Source organism: Myxocyprinus asiaticus, chromosome 43 (assembly GCF_019703515.2).
Source record: "Myxocyprinus asiaticus isolate MX2 ecotype Aquarium Trade chromosome 43, UBuf_Myxa_2, whole genome shotgun sequence".
NCBI classification, from domain to species: Eukaryota; Metazoa; Chordata; class Actinopteri; order Cypriniformes; family Catostomidae; genus Myxocyprinus; species Myxocyprinus asiaticus.
The window spans coordinates 13076590-13095779 of record NC_059386.1 but is presented as its reverse complement, the minus strand read 5'-3'; the positions used below and the strand labels follow the sequence as shown (position 1 = coordinate 13095779).

The 19190-nt window shown below is 46.2% G+C and overlaps 1 protein-coding gene across 2 annotated transcripts in view; it reads right to left on the bottom strand.

Annotated features, from left to right (window-relative positions):
• The window catches only part of LOC127434014 (PHD finger protein 24-like), a 61680-nt gene that overhangs the window by 899 nt on the left and 41591 nt on the right, over positions 1 to 19190 (bottom strand). For both annotated transcript variants that reach the window (XM_051686434.1, XM_051686435.1), the window contains 3 exons: positions 13518 to 13720; positions 10235 to 10401; positions 160 to 249 (listed from right to left, as the gene is read on the bottom strand). In XM_051686434.1, coding sequence (XP_051542394.1) covers positions 160 to 249; positions 10235 to 10401; positions 13518 to 13720 — 460 coding nt within the window. The remainder of the gene's footprint in view (positions 1 to 159; positions 250 to 10234; positions 10402 to 13517; positions 13721 to 19190) is intronic.

The following is a 19190-nucleotide window of genomic DNA, read 5'->3' as shown; positions in this document are numbered from 1 at the left end:
ATACCCTAAATATGGCTCGGTTCTCTTTTACAATATAGGTCTACAGGATTTTTTGCCCATTTTATCATTTGTCAGCTAGAAATCTCTAAGTCTAAGGGTAGGTCCTCACGATGTATGTTTGTCGGGTTTTATCATCTTTGTGGGGACACACACACTAACCTGTTGTCATTCTCCATGGCTTTATCTCTGCTTCTCTCACTGCTGGAACTGGCTGGACTGCTCTCAGATATTGGACCGACATGGCTGATACTGCAGATGAAGAAAGCAAGCTGAAACACACGCTGTTGTATTCATGTATCCCCCACACAAACACACTCACTGCTGGACAGCTCACAGCAGGCAGCAGCTCTCTCAGTTTTCAAACTCTAATTTGTTGTTCTTGACACCTCAGTGCTCAGAGAGCATGATACCCAACCTTTGAAAATATGCAAGTTCACAACAGAAGACCTGTTCACTCAGGTGAAGAAACATGTATTACTGTGAGGAATGATAGCTATTTGTATTCAATTTGCCGATGGGGTAACAGCACAGTATCAAAAATTGCGTGCTGACTTAACTAATCTTTTTATGTCTGTGTATATTTGTGTGTATGTGTGTGTGTGTGTGTGTGTGTGTGTGTAAGCAGGCACAGAATGTAGAATTTAAGAATTGGCTTCCTTTAAATTCATGAGTTGAAAAAGTTCACCCAAAAATGGAAATTCTCATCAATTATTCACCCTCATGCCATCCCAGATGTGTACGAATGTGAAAGTGAAAGTGAAGATTTATAGTAAAAAAACTACTTAAATATTGATCTATTTCTCACCCACTGCTATCATATTTCTTCTGAAGACATGGATTAAACCACAGGAGTCTTATGGATTACTTTTATGCTGCTTTATATGATTTTTGGAGCTTGAAAGGTCTGATCACCATTCACTTGCATTGTACAGACCTACAGTACAGAGCTGAGATTTTCTTCTAAAAATCTTTGTTTGTGTTCTGCAGAAGAAAGAATGTCATACACATCTGGGATGGCATGAAGGTGAATAAATTATGAGAGAATTTTCATTTTCGGGTGAACTATCTCTTTAAATTGGCCACAGCCACAGGATGTTAAATTGGAATTTGAATTTAAACTAGAAGACGAATGTACTGAATTGTAGTTAAAAACAAATATATAATAAGACAAGAGAGGGTTTCATTAGTCCAAAACAATAACAAAATGGGCAAGGATCTTGTAAGCCTGCTTCATGTTGTTTGGCTATACTTGGGGGCTCTGGGGTAAATTACAGTATAACATTCAATGAAATTAAGTGTTCTTCCACTATAGTCCAGAAAATATATTAAAATATTTATTTTTTAAAAAGCCGCACAATGAAAAATATAAAATAAATATATATAATTTTTTATTAAAGATAGACACAAATTGATTTAGGTGGCATTTCAAACAATAACTATTAATATCATCTAATGTTTCTGGAATTACCTCATATGTGTGTATGATAAAATTATGGGAAATTCATACTAAACAATTAAATGTATTATTAAAAACTACACTTACATCAGTCATATGAATTTATTGATTTTCATTTAAGGGATAGTTTACCCAAAATGTATCCCCCTTATTTCATCTCAATCTTGTAGGGCTTTCTTTCTTCTGCAGAACACAAACGAAGCGATTCTGAAGGATATATGATGTGTTTTTGTCCATATAATATAGGTCAATGGGGTCCAAAACTTTCAAGCTCCAAAAAAGACAAAGGCAGGTAATCCATATGACTCGAGTGGTTTAATTCATGTCTTCTGAAGCGATACGATCTGTTTTGGGTGATTGTTTTTGCTTGACACATGCTCAGCGCGTTGTACATGTGTTCTGTCCAAATACAAGGAAGTGTGATTGAGCTGCTTTCATGAACGCACCAAGGAAACGGCAGATGTCAAGATTTATAATAAATAAGGACATAAAGTTTTGCCTGTCTCATCCAAAACTGATCCTATCTCTTCAGAAGACATGGATTAAACCACTTGAGTTGCCTTTATGTCCTTTTCGGAGCTTAAAAGTTTTGGACCCTTTTGACTTGCATTGTATGGACAAAAACACATCATACAAGTTTAAGACAGCATAAGGGTAAGTAAATGATAAGGCAATTGTTATTTTTGGGTGAATTATCCCTTTAAATTCTACTTCCTTGAATTTAAATTCTATTATAATTCTGCATATTCTGAATGGTACACAACTCTTTCAAACTTCCGAACTTAAAGACATATTGCATGTCTTCTTTCAGGTACACTGAAATTAATTGACAAATTGCATCCACTGAAATAAATTTCTGAAAAAAACTCACGCTAATTAAGTTAAATGAAGTGTGAATAAAAATTAAGTGCAACCATGACCAGTGTGTGTTGAAAAACAAACCCAAACATATCTTCTAGAACCTGGACTGTTCAGAGTCCAGACTGTCTGCTTTGATCTCAAAGCCCTCAGTTGATTTTAATGAGCGTAAATTTGCAGAATGCAAGCTTAGTCATGCCATGAACATGCCAAGCAAACACACATACACCCACACACACATGCACACTCACACCCAGGCCCTCATTTAACCTGCTGTACCCCTTTGAGCTGATAAGAAATATTCTTAAGGGCTTCTCTGAGGAGAACAAAAGCCCCTCTTTGAACTTGATAATGAGAGGGCAACCTCAGTCTTATTTAATACAGCCATAGCGGTTGAGAGAAAAAGAACCTGGAAAGAAAATGTCATTACAGTCGTAAACTACTCACTTTAGTTTGATAATTAGATATTTTTAGTGATTGAATCATTTGCTTTCATTCTGGTGTACCGAATGAATGCAATATTCAGTAAATGAGGCGATATGAAGATGAATATGAAATGATTATAATAATAATAAAGGCAAGGAACAGGGTATGATGTTTCTAGGGGAGGTCCATGCAGATTAAGTGACTTACCCAGTATTGAACAAAGGGGCACACAGTCCCATGAGTCTTCAGGATAAATGGACATTCAGCAATGGTGACAAAGATGGAATGATTGATAAAAAAAACAACAATAAAGCATGGAGGATGATGTCAACACTAAACACTCCATTCATGCTCATGTAAAAGAAATAAAATAATAGTTAGTTTTTCCCACATATACACTGTAAAAAATAATATATTTACAATCTTAAAATGTGCTTTGTGTGGTAACATCTAAATTAACTGGTTTGATTATAGTCAAAAATATTATTTAACATGTCTGAATCAACCTGACTAAGTTAGGTTATACCAACAAAACTAATTTCCAAGGGTAAGATAAGGAAGAAATACTTAACAATAATAGGTACCAATTGCAATTTAACACTTTTTACAGTGTAGGAAAGATACTCACAAATGAGACCTCTTTAATATTATCTAATGTGTTTCTCTTAAACAGCAGTTAAGATTAAATGGAGAGCTCCTGCCTTTCAGATTTTTCTCCTAAGTAATCTTACATTTGTCTCTTCTAGGGTTTTAGAAGAGATCTCAAAATGTCTCAAAGTGTGCTCAGATTTGCCAAGATTTCAAAGGCTGCAATCAAAGTCAGAGATTTCCATATGAAATCATTTCTGCTGAGTTATTATTTCAGATTATTTCAGATTTTTCTCCTAAAATTTCTTAGGAGAAACATCTGAAACAGAGTTGATATGTAAATGAAGCATACAGTAACTGGGAACTCCATTATGTCTCATGAGCTATGAAAGTGCAGCCTACGTATGAGAAATAAGTTTCCTCTGGGTGGACATATCAAAAATGTCCGCAAAATAATGTTCGGAATTGGCTAAACTGCCCAAAAGAAAAATGTAAAAAAGCATTCTGTTTAATTACACATCCAAACTGATCTCACAGTAAAATTGGCGATAAGTCGATTTTTTGTTGTTGTTGTTGTTGTTGTTTTGTTTTACAAAAATCGGTCTATGCTTTACGAATTTCCAAACTGCCCTCCTGGTAGCCAAAGTTGGAACTTCAGTTGTGCACATGTGAATCTTCAAGTGATGCTTTGTGCAAAACATGAGCAAAATGAAACCTTTGAATGGATGTAACATGAAAGGCACAGCGTGTCTGATTTTCTAAAATATTCGAGTAATTACTTCTGAGCAAAGCCGAAGATCAAAAGGGATGTGACATCCAAGGCACAGATCGAAATGATTTTCAGGGCATTAACATTTACCACATGGTTACGCTTGTACAGAATTTGACACAATGGGTCTTAATTGAAGTGGGAAAAATTTGAAACTAACACAGGTATTTCCTGTGTGATAATAATGTTTTTAACTCTAGAACACATTCTGTGTAAACAGCCCCTAAAAATAAAGAGCCATAAAATGAATGCGGATAATATGGCTCAGATAATTTGGCCTTGGAAGAATTGGATAAGAAACGTTAAAATTACGTTTGATTGCACACATTGATATCTTGGCAAATCAGAGCACAGTTTTGAAAATTGTTGAGATCTCTTCTGAAAATCTAAAGGAGACACACGTGAGAATACAGGGAGAAAAGTCTGAGAAGTAAGAGACTCAAGCAAAAGTCTCCACTTGCACATTTCTCCATTCATCTCACTGCTGTCTAAAATAAACAATTGATACATTAAAGTGATCTCATTTTGTGATTTTTCTTTTCGTTGTGTGGTGGCAATTGAGGAATGAATGATTATGAAGGACAGATGATGCATTTAGCATCCACAAAACTGCACAACTCACTGCAGAAATGCATCATTCTGAATTTGGGGCTCACAGAGTCAGGTCTGAATTATGATTTGACAGGCAAAATGTGCTTTGTCAAAGTTTGTCCTAGTCGCTGTTTTTCTCCAGCATTAAGAAACTTTTACCCTACCACAGTTGTTACTTTAACGGTTATATCATTTCCTTTAGGTTATGCATTAATCCCAAAGTCGGGCCTGTCAGTAAATGCACATCTTAAATTATTCATATTCTCTCTATACAGCTTCTGAATGCAAAGTCAGCTCGGAGTAATTCATGAGCAGAGATGGGGGTTCATGCTAATGAAATGAGAGCAGTTAGCATTGGCTGCCTTTGCCATGGCTATAAAAACTGGCAAGCTTGAGCTGATTTGTTGCTCCAAGATGCCAGACAAATTGGACAAGTTCCTGAAATGATTTTCAAGTTTTTGTCTGAAGTTTATTGTTGATTAAGCTGTGATTAAAAAGATGTTTAGTATTCTCTCGCTTTCTATGATTACCCTTAAAGATTGTCATATACTTAAGATTTTCTGCGTGAGCTGTCCTCGAAAATTTCCCTGCTTCCTATCTGTCACTCACTCGACGTTGGTGTCGATGTAGTGACACTAGGGGTCACTCTTGGGAGCCCGAGACACCTCTGGTCTTTGATAAAAGGCCAATGAAAATTGCCGAGTGGTATTTGCATGCCACTCCCCGGGACATACGGGTATAAAAGGAGCTGGTATGCAACCACTCATTCAACGGTCACGCTCACTGAGCTGAATACTACTGTTCATTCACCTCTGCTGGATCTGACAGCGCATTTCAGCGGCTTCTCCCCCCTCTGCACTGGTGCACTGCAGAGAACGCCCCTGGGCGCTTCGGCAGAAAAACTAGAGAGTATATTTTCTGAAAGAGCATTTTTCCCCTCTAAAAGAGTATATATTTCTCTAAAAGAGCGCACACACGGAACATCTTTTTAATGACGCATCTTTTTAAAGATGCTTTTCCAATTGTGTGTTATTCCTGGTTGCGCTCGTTATCTCTCGCCATCTGACGGTCACAATCACTGTCTTTTGTGTCTGGGCACTGCTCACGCGGAGACAGCATTCGTGGATGGTCATGTTCTCATTGCGAGAATATGTCCATGGCAACGTTGCGCTCGCAGCTCGCCTTCGTAAGAAAGCGAGCCACCCCAGAGGCTCCCACCTCGGTCCTTTTACCCACGGGTATGAGGCCAGCGTGGCTAGCACTGGGGGCGATTTGGGGACCCCAATGGGACCGCCTCCGCCGGGTATCCCCCGGTGGATAAAGGTGCTCGCGGTGCACCTATGCCCGCAGAGCGCCGCCACCTGGCACGGGTGCCCAAAGCCCCCGTCCAAGGCCTGTAGGTTTACGTCGTCTCTGACGGTCAAGGCCTACGGTGCCGCTGGACAAGCCGCCTCCGCCCTGCACGCCATGGCTCTCCTGCAAGTCCGCCAAGGCGCTAAAGGAACTGCACGAGGGTAGTTCCACCCCGGGATTGATGCAGGAACTGCACTCGGTGACTGACCTCGCTCTCCGAGCGACGGAGGTCACGGCGCGGTCTCTCGGGCGGACGATGGCCACACTAGTGTTCCAGGAGCGCCACCTTTGGCTCAACCTGGTTGAGATGCGTGAGGCCGACAAGACACGATTCCATGCTGCCCCCATTTCCCAGGTGGGCCTATTCGGCGACACCGTCGAGGACTTTGCCCAGCAGTTCTCATAGTAGAGCAGTAGATGGATTCTAGCCGGCATATCCTGCCCCGGCGCGGCTCAAGATCCCGCACCCTGTCTACTCATCACCAAGGGCGTCCCCCTGTGGTGACTGCACCGGCTCTGCCGCAGCCCGCCCCTTCGGCCTGGCCCCGGCGTGGAGCCCACCGCAGGAAGCAGACGCCACCCATCTCGTGGCCACCCAGAACCCGTGAAAGTCTTCAAAGCGCCCTTGAGACGGGCAACCCAGGGACAATGAAACCCGCTGCTCTGGAGCTGGTAAGCAGATCTCCATCTTTTTGTTAACTTTTGCATTTAATTGCGCTGCATGCCCAAGTGGCTGCAGTACTCAAGAGCTCAGCAAGAGCGATTTCCTTGTTCCCTGGGTCACGTATCCAGTGTGTACGGCCGTCATCACAACCACCGTCCACCACTCTATTTGGCAGGTTTGGCACTCCAGTGGCGGTCTCCCGCCCCTGAGAGCCCAGCTGTGGCACAAATCCGCCCCTGATTTGACAGTCTCCAAGGGTCACGAGGACAGGCCTCTTCCTCCCCCGTCCCAGGCTGTTCCGGGGGTGGTCACAAGGAGCCAGGTAAGTGCTTCGATGTCCTTAGACTCAGCACGGCCACGACGTAGTGTGGCACCTCGAGCTCCGCCACGCCGCGAGGCACCACCTGCCGGTACATCCGATGACGTTGTCCCTTTGGCCCCCCTTGCGCGGAACTTGGATGCATGGCTTGCACTTTCCAATCCGTCGCGAGGGCTGGTCCGGACCGTCTGACTCGGCTGCGCGATTCACTTCGCAGGGCATCCGCCCAAGTTCAGCGGTGTCCACTTCACCTTGGTGAAAGACAAAAACGCTGCTACCTTGCGTGGAGATCGCTACCCTCCTATGGAAGGGCGCGATAGAACCTGTCCCTCCAGCTGAGATGAAGAAGGGGTTTTTCAGCCCCTACTTCATCGTACCGAAAAAAGGCGGTGGGTTGAGGCCAATCTTGGACCTGTGAGTTCTGAACTAGGCTTTACACAGACTCCCGTTCAAGATGCTGACGCAAAAACGCATTCTGGTGAGTGTCCGGCATCAAGATTCGTTCGCGGTGGTAGACCTGAAGGATGCGTACTTCCACGCCTCGATCCTTCCTCGACACAGACCCTTCCTGCGGTTCGTGTATGAGGGTCAGGCGTATCAGTACAAAGTCCTCCCTTTTGGCCTGTCCCTGTCTCCTTGTGTCTTTACGAAGGTCGCTGAGGCTGCCCTTGCCCCGTAAAGGGAGGTGGGCATTCACGTTCTCAACTATCTCGACGACTGGCTAATCCTAACTCACTCTCGAGACGTGTTGTGCGCACACAGGGACCTGGTGCTCTCACACCTCAGCTGACTAGGGCTTCGGGTCAACTGGGAAAAGAGCAAGCTCCTCCCGGTTCAGAGCATCTCTTTTCTCGGTTTGGAGTTGGACTCAGTCTCCTTGAAGGCGTTCAAACAGGGAACAGCGGTTCCACTGGAACTTTTTCAGAGGCTCCTGGGGCATATGGCATCCTCGGCGGTGGCCACCCCGCTCAGGTTGATGCACACGAGGCTGCTTCAGCACTGGCTCCAGACTTGAGTCCCGAGATGGGCATGGCGCCACGGGACACACCGCGTGGCCATTACGTCGGTCTGTCACCATCTTTTCAGCCCTTGGACCGACCTCTCCTACGGGCAGGTGTTCCTCTAGAACTGGTCCCCAGGCGCGTCGTGGTCACGACATATGCCTCCAAAATGGGCTGGGGTGCTGTTTGCAACGGGCACACATCCGCTGGCCTCTGGACGGGTCTGCGACTGCATTGGCACATCAACTGCCTCAAGTTGTTGGCAATTCTGCTCGCCCTGCGGAGGTTTCGGCCATTGATCCAGGGCAAGCACGTGTTAGTTCAGACAGACAACACGACAATGGTAGCATATGTCAACCACCAAGGTGGTTTGTGCTCTCGTTGTATGTCACAACTCGCCTGCCGTCTCCTCCTCTGGAGTCAGCAGCACTTCAAGTCGCTGCAAGCCACTCACATCCCGGGCAACCTCAACACTACAGCGGACGCGCTGTCGCAACAGGTTACCCTCAGGGGAGAGTGGAGACTCAACCTTCAGGTGGTCCAGCTGATTTGGAGTCAATTCGACAGGCACAGGTGCACCTGTTCATCTCCCAAGAATCCTCCCCACTGCACGCTCTGGTACGCCCTGACCGAGGCCCCCCCTCGGCACAGACACGCTGGCACACAGCTGGCCCCCTGGCATGTGCAAATTTGCGTTTCCCCCAATGACCCGCGCCCAGGCCTCTGGAATCTCCATGTCTGGCCCCTGGATGGGACGTGGAAGACCTAAGCTGACTCCCACCTGTTGTGGTAGACACGATCACTCAGGCTAGGGCCCCTTCTACGAGGTATCTGTATGCCTTTAAGTGGCGTCTGTCCGCTAAGTGGTGTTCTTCCCGTCGGGAAGACCCCCAGAGATGCGCAGTCGGATTAGTGCTTTCCTTCCTGCAAGAGAGGTTGGAAGGGAGGCTGTCCCCTTCCACCTTGAAGGTGTACGTTGCTGCCATAGCAGCACACCATGACGCAGTTGACGGTAAGTCCTTAGGGAAGCACGACCTGATCATCAGGTTCCTAAGAGGCGCCAGGAGGCTGAATCCCTCCAGGCCGCGCCTCGTTCCCTCATCGGACCTCTGTAGTTCTTCAGGGTCTACAGAGAGCCCCCTTTGAGCCTTTGCAGTCAGCCGAGCTTAAGGCACTCTCCTTGAAGACTGCCCTCCTGACTGCGCTCACTTCCATCAAGAGGGAAGGTGACCTGCAAGCATTCTCTGTCAGCGAAACGTGCCTGGAGTTCGGTCCAGGTTACTCTCACGTGATCCTGAGACCCTGAACGGGCTATGTGCCCAAGGTTCCCACCACCCCTTTAGTGACCAGGTGGTGAACTTGCAAGTGCTGCCCCAGGAGGAGGCAGACCCAGCCCTGTCGTCGCTGTGTCCGGTGCGCACTTTACGCATCTATTTGGATCGCACGCAGAGCTTTAGAATCTCTGTGCAGCTCTTTGTCTGCTTTGGTGCACAGCGGAAAGGAAGCACTGTCTCCAAGCAGAGGATCACCCACTGGCTCATTGATGCCATAACTATGGCATATGTCGCCTAGGACATGCTGCCCCCAATAGGGCTACCAGCCCATTCTACCAGGGGTGTAACGGCTCCCTGGGCCCCGGCCAGTGGTGCCTCTCTAACAGACATTTGCAGAGCAGCAGTCTGGGCAACACCCAACACCTGTGCAAGGTTCAACAACCTCCGGGTGGAACCGGTTTCATCCCAGGTAGTGGCACGCAACACAAGTGGATAAGCCCGGGATAGCTGGCTGGGTGTATCGCTTGCACATAGCGCCTTCCACCTCCCTTGGAGCTGAAGACGTGCACCATTAATTCCCAGTAGTGTTCACAAACTTTGTTCCCGTATGTCCAGGGGAGTGGCATGCAAATACCACTCGCCAATTTTCATTGGCCTATTATCAAAGACCAGAGGTGTCTCGGGCTCCCAAGAGTGACCCCTAGTGTCACTACATCGACACCAACGTCTCGTTCCCTCCATCGGGGAACGGAGGTTACACCAGTAGTCATGACGTTTTCAAAACAGCCTGCAAAGTGAAATAATCACTAAAGTGGCAAAAAAAGAAATGTATAGATAATAACATTGGAAATTTCAGTTATATATTTACAGCAGAACTAAAAATGCCCCTGTATTTAATTTCTGAAATGTGGTAACTTTCCATATGTTTGGCTCACCTGACATTGCAGGACTGTGACTCTTTGTTTATCTTGTGGAACCATGAGGTCTGGGCCCGTCTGGCTTCTCCGGCGGTGATGATTCCATCTTTGTCCTGGTCTAGACTCTGGAATACGGCTCGTGCCCGATCCCTCTCCTTTGCTGTCAGAATTCTCACCAATGAGTTCTGGATAAATAGAATATAATTGTATCAGTTTAGCATAAATATTAGATTTTGGGAAGGCATTCAGAAGGACTTTCATTAGAACAGAACATGAATTCTTGGACGAAGATCAATAAAAATCAGTGTACTTATAACACTTAACGACCCCTTGTGAGTTTTTTGATGCTGCACACCCGGCCCCTAATCAGGCTGATCAAGCCCGAGAGGGATAAAGGTGACCGGAGGCAGCAGTTCGAGAGAGAGAGAACTACAGGCAGCTGCCCTGTATGTTTTTGTCTTATTGTTTAAGTTAACCATTAAATATTATTTATATTGTTTAGCCGGTTCTCGCCTCCTCCTTTCCCTTTTACTTTGTTACACTGGTGCCGAAACCCGGGAGGAGGGATGCGCCGTAGTAGAGGCCTTGCCACTGCCGGGGGACGGAGGAGCCCGGCCGCCTGAAAGCGGAGGCACGGCCGCCGAACACGAGGGGAGCCGTTGTGGGGGAAATCTGTGAAATTCTACAAAATAGATTTAACAGATACATTCAGTAAAATTCAATAGTATTGCCCTCAAAAAAATAAAAAATAAAAAAATTATATAAAAAAAATATGATCACACAGGAAGTCGACGTGCTGCTTTTAAATGTTCATGTAATGTGAAATCAATTCCATTCTGCTGAATTATTGACAAGCGCCAACCCCCATTAGTTTGGTTTCCATCCAACAATTTTTATGTGCATTTTGAAATTGCGCAAAAGAAATCCTGAATGAAAATGCTTGATATGCGATTAAACTCTCAAAATTAGCTTAAAATTTAGTGTGTTAGGAGGAGGTGGATTTTCTTGAGATTTGCATTAGTTAAAATTAACATTGAAGTGATGGAAAAAGGTGTTTTGAACATAGCTTGATATGACTGGCCCAACGAAAGGACAGACTGTGGCACACAGTTCTTTGAACATAGCTCTTGATATTCGGAAGTGTTTAGCATTTTTTAGCGTAGGTACTCCCAGGTAAACGGAGGCTGGTGGCGAATGGGCATCACATCCATTTCAGCCCTCATTATATCAGATATTTCACTTATTCTGCAGCAGCATTTAATAAAACGAGGTACAATTGCTCCAATCCTGCAAATAAAACTCTCCCTGAAACAAGAATGTCATTCAGCTGCTTCATCATGACAAGGTGACTCCCTCAAGATAATGCGCTTGGCGTAGTGGATGGAAACGCACAGCGAGTTGTACTCTGAGCTCAGTTTAACACATTTTTACCATATCTAAATCTGTTCCAGATTATTCCACAACCCCCTCCACCCCCAACTTCTATGCTTTAAATAGGGCTGTCAATCGATTCATTAATGAAATGAATCGCAATTAAACATATACCAATATTTATTGAGAAAGGCCCCCAATAAAAGGTAAATGGAGCGGTCAGGGCCCCTGCCAGGGGAGGAGACCCCTACCAGCCGCTAAAACGTGGCAGGGTCAAAAGATGACCGCCGACCACGAGCGGCCTCCGATCCGCCCGGGGAGGTGCGGCTGTCGTCCACTAGAGGGTGGAGGAGTGGCCGAGGACCAAGCTTCAGCGTATCAGAGAACCTGCAAGTAAATCTTTTTTTTTCTCTCTCTCTCCTCTCTCTCCCCCGCTGTCACTCCGTGTTGGCCTTTCCCTCTCTTTTTAAATATTAGTATTGTATTGTTATTGTTGTGGTGTTTCCCTCCCCTTGTCCACTCCCAGATCCAGAAAGGCGGGGATGACCTGCCGGCAGACGGGGCTGAAAAGGCACCTTCTTTCAGAGAATGAACAAGGGAGGAATGTGGCGGGGTGGAGGGCGGGGCCAGGCCGTGATGCTGCACACCCGGCCCCTAATCAGGCTGATCAAGCCCGAGAGGGATAAAGGCGACCGGAGGTGGCAGAACTACAGGCAGCTGCCCTGTATGTGTTTGTGTTTTTAAGTTAACCATTAAATATTATTTATATTGTTAAGACAGTTCTCGCCTCCTCCTTTCCTAACTTTTATCCTTTGTTTCAAAAATTTTCCAATTTGATTGGATGAGTCTTGTTTAAAGTTGTTGTAAAATGTAAAGAAAGACACACCTGTGACCACACATTTGATAGTATATAAAAGGCGGAAGAACATGTGTTAACCACATTTAAGGGTTTTTTTCACACCCCTTACACAAAATAAAATTACGGTAATCCACTAGATTTTTGGATTGGTTTTTCTTTCTAATTTTATAATGCTTTCTGCTATCAACAGAGTGTTGTACTCTGAGCTCGGTTTAACAAATTGTTACCATATCTAAATCCAGATAATTCCACAACCCCCTCCACCCCCCAACTTCTATGCTTTAAATAGGGCTGTCAATCAATTAATTAATTAAATGAATCGCAATTAAACATATACCAATATTTATTGAGAAAAGCCCCCAAATAAAGGTAATTTAGAATAATAAAAATAATTATAAGTATATAATATAGAGTATATATATATATATATATACTGTGTATATTCGGGATGCACATTTTGCCAAATTCTTTTAACCGAGTAACTGCCAGCATTAAGCAGATTGTGAGGACCCACTTTAAAGACCAGCTGTGGGTTAAACACTTCCGAATATCAAGAGCTATGTTCAAAGAACTGTGTGCCACAGTCTGTCCTTTCGTTGGGCCAGTCATATCAAGCTATGTTCAAAACACCTTTTTCCATCACTTCAATGTTAATTTTAACTAATGCAAATCTCAAGAAAATCCACCTCCTCCTAGCGCATTACATTTTAAGCTAATTTTGAGAGTTTAATCGTATATCAAGCATTTTCATTCAGGATTTCTTTTGCGCAATTTCAAAATGCACATAAAAATTGTTGGATGGAAACCAAACTGATGGGGGTTGGCGCTTGTCAATAATTCAGCAGAATGGAATTGATTTCACGTTACATGAACATTTAAAAGCAGCACGTTGATTTCTTTTTTTGAGGGCAATACTACTGAATTTTACTGAATGTATCTGTTAAATCTATTTTGTAGAATTTCACAGATTTCCCCCACAAACGTTGACATTTATATTTATATTTAAACTTAAATTTAAATAGTTGTAGGGTATACTGTTACACCTGTACAGCTCTGCATGTCCCATTTTACCTCTGTACGAAACTTCTGCAGTACTGAAAGTGACTCATGGTATAGAAAGTCAGACCATTCAATCTGGCCCTTTTTATCTGGATCCAGAGCGGCAAACTGGGCCAGAACCTCCTCTTCCTCATCATCAGTCAATTCCCTTTCAAAGAGCTGCTTGGTCACAAAGTGCCTGTATTGCAGAAGTTCATCGGATACCAGGAACGACTCTGAACAGAAAGTAGGTGAGAGATTGAGGGCATCATCGATCAACAGAATCGAGACACAAGCCTAATTACAGAACTGATGTGATAAATTAGCAAACCTTTAATTAGCTATCTTACTTTTACCCCACAAAGTCATTTATTTCAACCACAACTCACAGAGAGACTATTACACAGTAAAAAATGTTTGTCAGTTAACCTAAAAATGTGATTCATGAAATATAATTTCTTACAACTGAATCAACCTGAACTACATTGGTTTACACCAACAAAAGTAATTTTTAAGGGTTAGATCAAGTAGAAATTCATCTTTAAAGGGATAGTACACCCAAATATGAAAATTGTCTCACCATTTACTAAACCTCATGTTGTTTTAAACCCTTTCTTTTTTCCATGGAATACAAAAGAATATGTTAGGCAGAATGTTAGCCTCAGTCACCAATTGTTGGGTAGTGATGTACTACATGTAAACAGAATTAGGTAGAGATTACAAAAATCAAGTACTTGTAATTATATTATATTACATTAAATGTGAGATTACTGTTAATTACTTGATTCGATATTTATTACATTACCTATCAGTCTTGCCTTTAAAAGAAATGCTGAAATTAACGTTCCCTATCTGTCACTCACTCGACATTGTGTCGATGTAGTGACACTAGGGGTCACTCTTGGGAGCCCGAGACACCTCTGGTCTTTGATAAAAGGCCAATGAAAATTAGCGAGTGGTATTTGCATGCCACTCCCCTGGACATACGGGTATAAAAGGAGTTGGTATGCAACCACTCATTCAGATTTTCTCTTCGGAGCCGAACGGTCATGCTCACTGAGCTGAATTCCCACGACTGTTCATTCACCTCTGCTGGATCTGACGGCGCATTTCAGCGGCTTCTCCCCCCTCTGCACTGGTGCAATGCAGAGAATGCCCCTGGGCGCTTCGGCAGAAATAAGAGTATATTTCTCTAAAAGATCGGCACACACGGAACATCTTTTTAAAGACGCGTCTTTTTAAAGATGCCTTTCCGATTGTGTTATTCCTGGTTGCGCTCGTTATCTCTTGCCTTCTGACGGTCACGATCACTGTCTTTCTGTCAGTGTCTGTGTCTGTGCACTGCTCACGCAGAGACAGCGTTCGTGGATGGTCATGTTCTCATTGCGAGGACATGTCCATGGCAACGATGCAACGCCTTCATAAGAAAGAAAGCCACCCCAGAGGCTCCCCGCCTCGGTCCTTTTACCCACGGGTATGAGGCCAGAACAGCTAGCACTGGGGGCGATTTGGGGACCCCAATGGGACCGGCTCCGCCAGGTATCCCCCCGCGGACCTCCCATTCCCCAGCATGCTCGTCTTTCCCGATCGGGCTTCTGGATGAGTCCGCCGGCTTGTCTCACTGCGAGTTTGACCTATTATTCGGAGCCCGCGAAAGTGATGAGCTCTCGAGGGCAGCATCGGAGAGCGGGCTCGTCCAGTTGGATGCGGAAGCCTCAGCTGGGCTCCTCCCTTTGGGGACGATTGCCCAGTCACAGGCTGACGCGGAGATGATGACATACTTTCCCAAGTAGCCGCGAGCGTCGGCTAGAGTGGAACCCTCTGCCCTTCCCTGAACCCTCGCAGCTCGATGATTGGTTCCTGGGCTCGCGGCGCTGCTCAAAGCCACACCCCGCCCTCGTTCCTTTCTTCCCAGAAGTGCATGAAGAGCTGACAAGGGCGTCGGAGGCACTTTTTACTGCCCGGTTCCGAGCTTTTCAGCTTCCCCGCCCTCACTACCCTCGATGGTGGGGCGGCCAAGGGCTATTCGGCAATCCCCCGGTGGATAAAGGCGCTCACGATGCACCTTGCTTAAATGACTGGCGTCCTGTTGCTCTGACCCCCTTCATCAGCAAATGCTTTGAGAGACTAATCAGAGATTACATCTGCTCTGTATTGCCTCTCTCTCTTGACCCGCTGCAGTTTGCTTACCGCAACAACCGCTCCACTGATGATGCCATTGCATCTACAATACACACTGCTCTCTCCCACCTGGAAAAAAAGAACACTTATGTGAGAATGCTGTTTGTAGACTACAGCTCAGCATTCAACACCATAGTGCCCTCCAAGCTAGATGAGAAACTCCGGGCTCTGGGCTTAAACAGCTCACTGTGCAGCTGGATCCTGGACTTCCTGTCAAACAGACGCCAGGTGGTTAGAATAGGCAGCAACATCTCCTCCTCAGTGACCCTCAAAACTGGAGCCCCACAGGGCTGTGTTCTCAGCCCACTCCTGTATTCCTTGTACACACATGACTGTGTGGCAACACATAGCTCCAATGCCATCATTAAGTTTGCTGATGACACGACGGTGGTAGGTCTGATCATTGACAATGATGAAACAGCCTACAGAGAGGAGGTGCACACTCTGACACACTGGTGTCAGGAGCACAACCTCTCCCTCAATGTCAGTAAGACAAAGGAGCTTGTGGTGGACTTCAGAAGAAAAGACAGAGAACACAGTCCCATCACCATCAATGGAGCACCAGTGGAGAGAGTCAGCAGCTTCAAGTTCCTGGGTGTCCACATCACTGAGGAACTCACATGGTCCATCCACACTGAAGTCATTGTGAAGAAGGCTCATCAGTGCCTCTCCTTCCTGAGACGGCTGAGGAAGTTTGGAATGAACCGCCACATCCTCACACGGTTCTACACCTGCACTGTAGAGAGCATCCTGACTGGCTGCATCTCCGCCTGGTACGGCAATATCACTGCCCACAACCGCAAAGCACTGCAAAGGGTGGTGCGAACTGCCAGACACATCATTGGAGGTGAGCTTCCCTCCCTCCAGGAAATATATGAAAGGCGGTGTGTGAAAAAAGCTCAGAGGATCATCAGAGACTCCAGCCACCCGAGCCATGGGCTGTTCTCACTGCTACCATCAGGTAGGCGGTATCACAGCATCAGGACCCGCACCAGCCGTCTCCATGATAGCTTCTTCCCCCAAGCAATCAGACTTCTGAACTCTTGATCTCTCACGATCAAAACACATCAGCACTGCACTTTATTACCCTTACTCTTATATCTCACACCAGACTGTCATAAATTATATTATTATTATATTATATTCTCTCTTAACAACTGACTATCAGCCGACAGCCTGAATGTCAATACAGTACAATACTGTACATTCTATATATACTATATATACTTTTTTTATATATTTTTTTTTATTGAATAATGTGTATCTATATAGTGCGTATTGTATACTGTACAGTGTATGTTATTATTTGTATATTGTTGAGTGTAATTATGTGTATATCAGATGCTTAAATTGTGCTGTGTTAATTTGATGTTTATTGTAAATTGGTATATGTCTCATCACTGTCACGACTGCTATGTTGATCAGAACTGCACCCAAGAATTTCACACACCATTGCACTTGTGTATATGGCTGTGTGACAATAAAGTGATTTGATTTGATTTGATTTTTTATGCCCGCAGAGTGCTGCCACCTGGCGCGGGTGCCCAAAGCCCCCGTCCAAGGCCTGTAGGTTTACGTCATCTCTGACAGACAAGGCCTACGGTGCCGCTGGACAAGCTACCTCCGCCCTGCATGCCATGGCTCTCCTTCAAGTCCGCCAAGGTGCTAAAGGAACTGCACGAGGGTAGTTCCGCCCCGGGATTGATGCAGGAACTGCGCTCGGTGACCGACCTCGCTCTACGAGCAACGGAGGTCACGGTGCGTTCTCTCAGGTGGACGATGTCCACATTAGTGATCCAGAAGCGCCAACTTTGGCTCAACCTGGTCGAGATGGGTGAGGCCGACAGGACACGATTCCTTGCTGCCACCATCTCCCAGGCTGGCCTATTCGGCGACACCATCAAGGACTTTGCAAAGCAGTTCTCGACAGTGGCGCAGTAGACGGAGGCTATCCAGCATATCCTGCCCCGGCGTGGCTCAAGATCCTGCACCCCGTCTACTCGTCGCCAAGGGCATCCCCCTGCAGTGACTGCACTGGCTCCACCGCAGCCCACCCCTTCGGCCCAGCCCCGGCGTGGAGGCCACCACAGGAAGCAGACGCCACCCGTCTCGCGGCCACCCAGAACCCGTGAAAGGCTTCAAAGCGCCCTTGAGACGGGTGACCCAGGGACGATGAAACCCGCTGCTCTGGAGCTGGTAAGCAGACCTCTCCATCTTTTTGTTACTTTTGCATTTAATTGTGCTGCATGCCCAAGTGGCTGCAGTACTCAAGAGTTCAGCAAGAGCGGTTTCCTTGTTCCCTGGGTCATGTATCCGATGTGCATGGCCGTCATCATGACCACCGTCCACCACTCTGTTTGGCAGGTTTGGCGCTCCAGCGGTGGTCTCCCACCCCTAAGCGCCCAGCTGTGGCACAAATCCACCCCCGATGTGACAGTCTCCACGGGTCACGAGGACAGGCCTCTTCCTCCCCCGTCCCAGGCTGTTCCGGGGGTTGTCACAAGGAGCCAGGTAAGTGCTTCGATGTCCTTAGGCTCAGCATGGCCACAACATGGTGTGGCACCTCGAGCTCCGCCCTGCCACGAGGCCCCACCTGCTGGTACGTCCAACGATGTTGTCCCTTTGGTCCCCCTTGTGCGGAACTTGGATGCGTGGCTTGCGCTTTCCAATCCATCGCGATGGCTGGTCCGGACCGTCCGACTCGGCTACGCGATTCAGTTCGCCAGGCGTCCACCCGGGTTCAGCGGTGTCCACTTAACCTTGGTGAAGGACGAAAACGCTGCTACCTTGCGCGGAGATCGCTACCCTCCTACGGAAGGGCACAATAGAACCTGTCCCTCCGGCCAAGATGAAGAAGGGGTTTTACAGCCCCTACATCGTACCGAAAAAAGGCGGAGGGTTGCGGCCAATCTTGGACCTGCGAGTACTGAACTGGGCTTTACACAGATTCCTGTTCAAGATGCGGACACAAAAACGCATTTTGGCGAGCATCCGGCATCAAGATTGGTTCGCGGTGGTAGACCTGAAGGACGCGTACTTCCACGTCTCGACTCTTCCTCGACACAGACCCTTCCTGCAGTTTGCATTCGAGGGTCAGGCATATCAGTACAAGGTCCTCCCTTTCGGCCTGTCCCTGTCTCCTCGCATCTTCACGAAGGTCGCAGAGGCAGCCCATGCCCCGCTAAGTGAGGTGGGCATTCGCATTCTCAACTATCTCGACGACTGGCTAATCTTAGCTCACTCTCGGGACATGTTGTGCGCACACAGGGACTTGGTGCTCTCACACCTCAGCCAACTAGGGCTTCGGGTCAACTGGGAAAAGAGCAAGCTCCTCCCAGTTCAGAGCATCTCTTTTCTCGGTTTGGAGTTGGACTCAGTCTCTTTGACAGTGCGCCTCACGAACGAGCACGCCTAGACGGTGTTGGTCTGTTTGAAGCGTTCAAACAGAAAACAGCGGTTCCACTGAAACTTTTTCAGAGGCTCCCGGGGCATATGGCATCCTCAGCGGTGGCCACCCCACTCGGG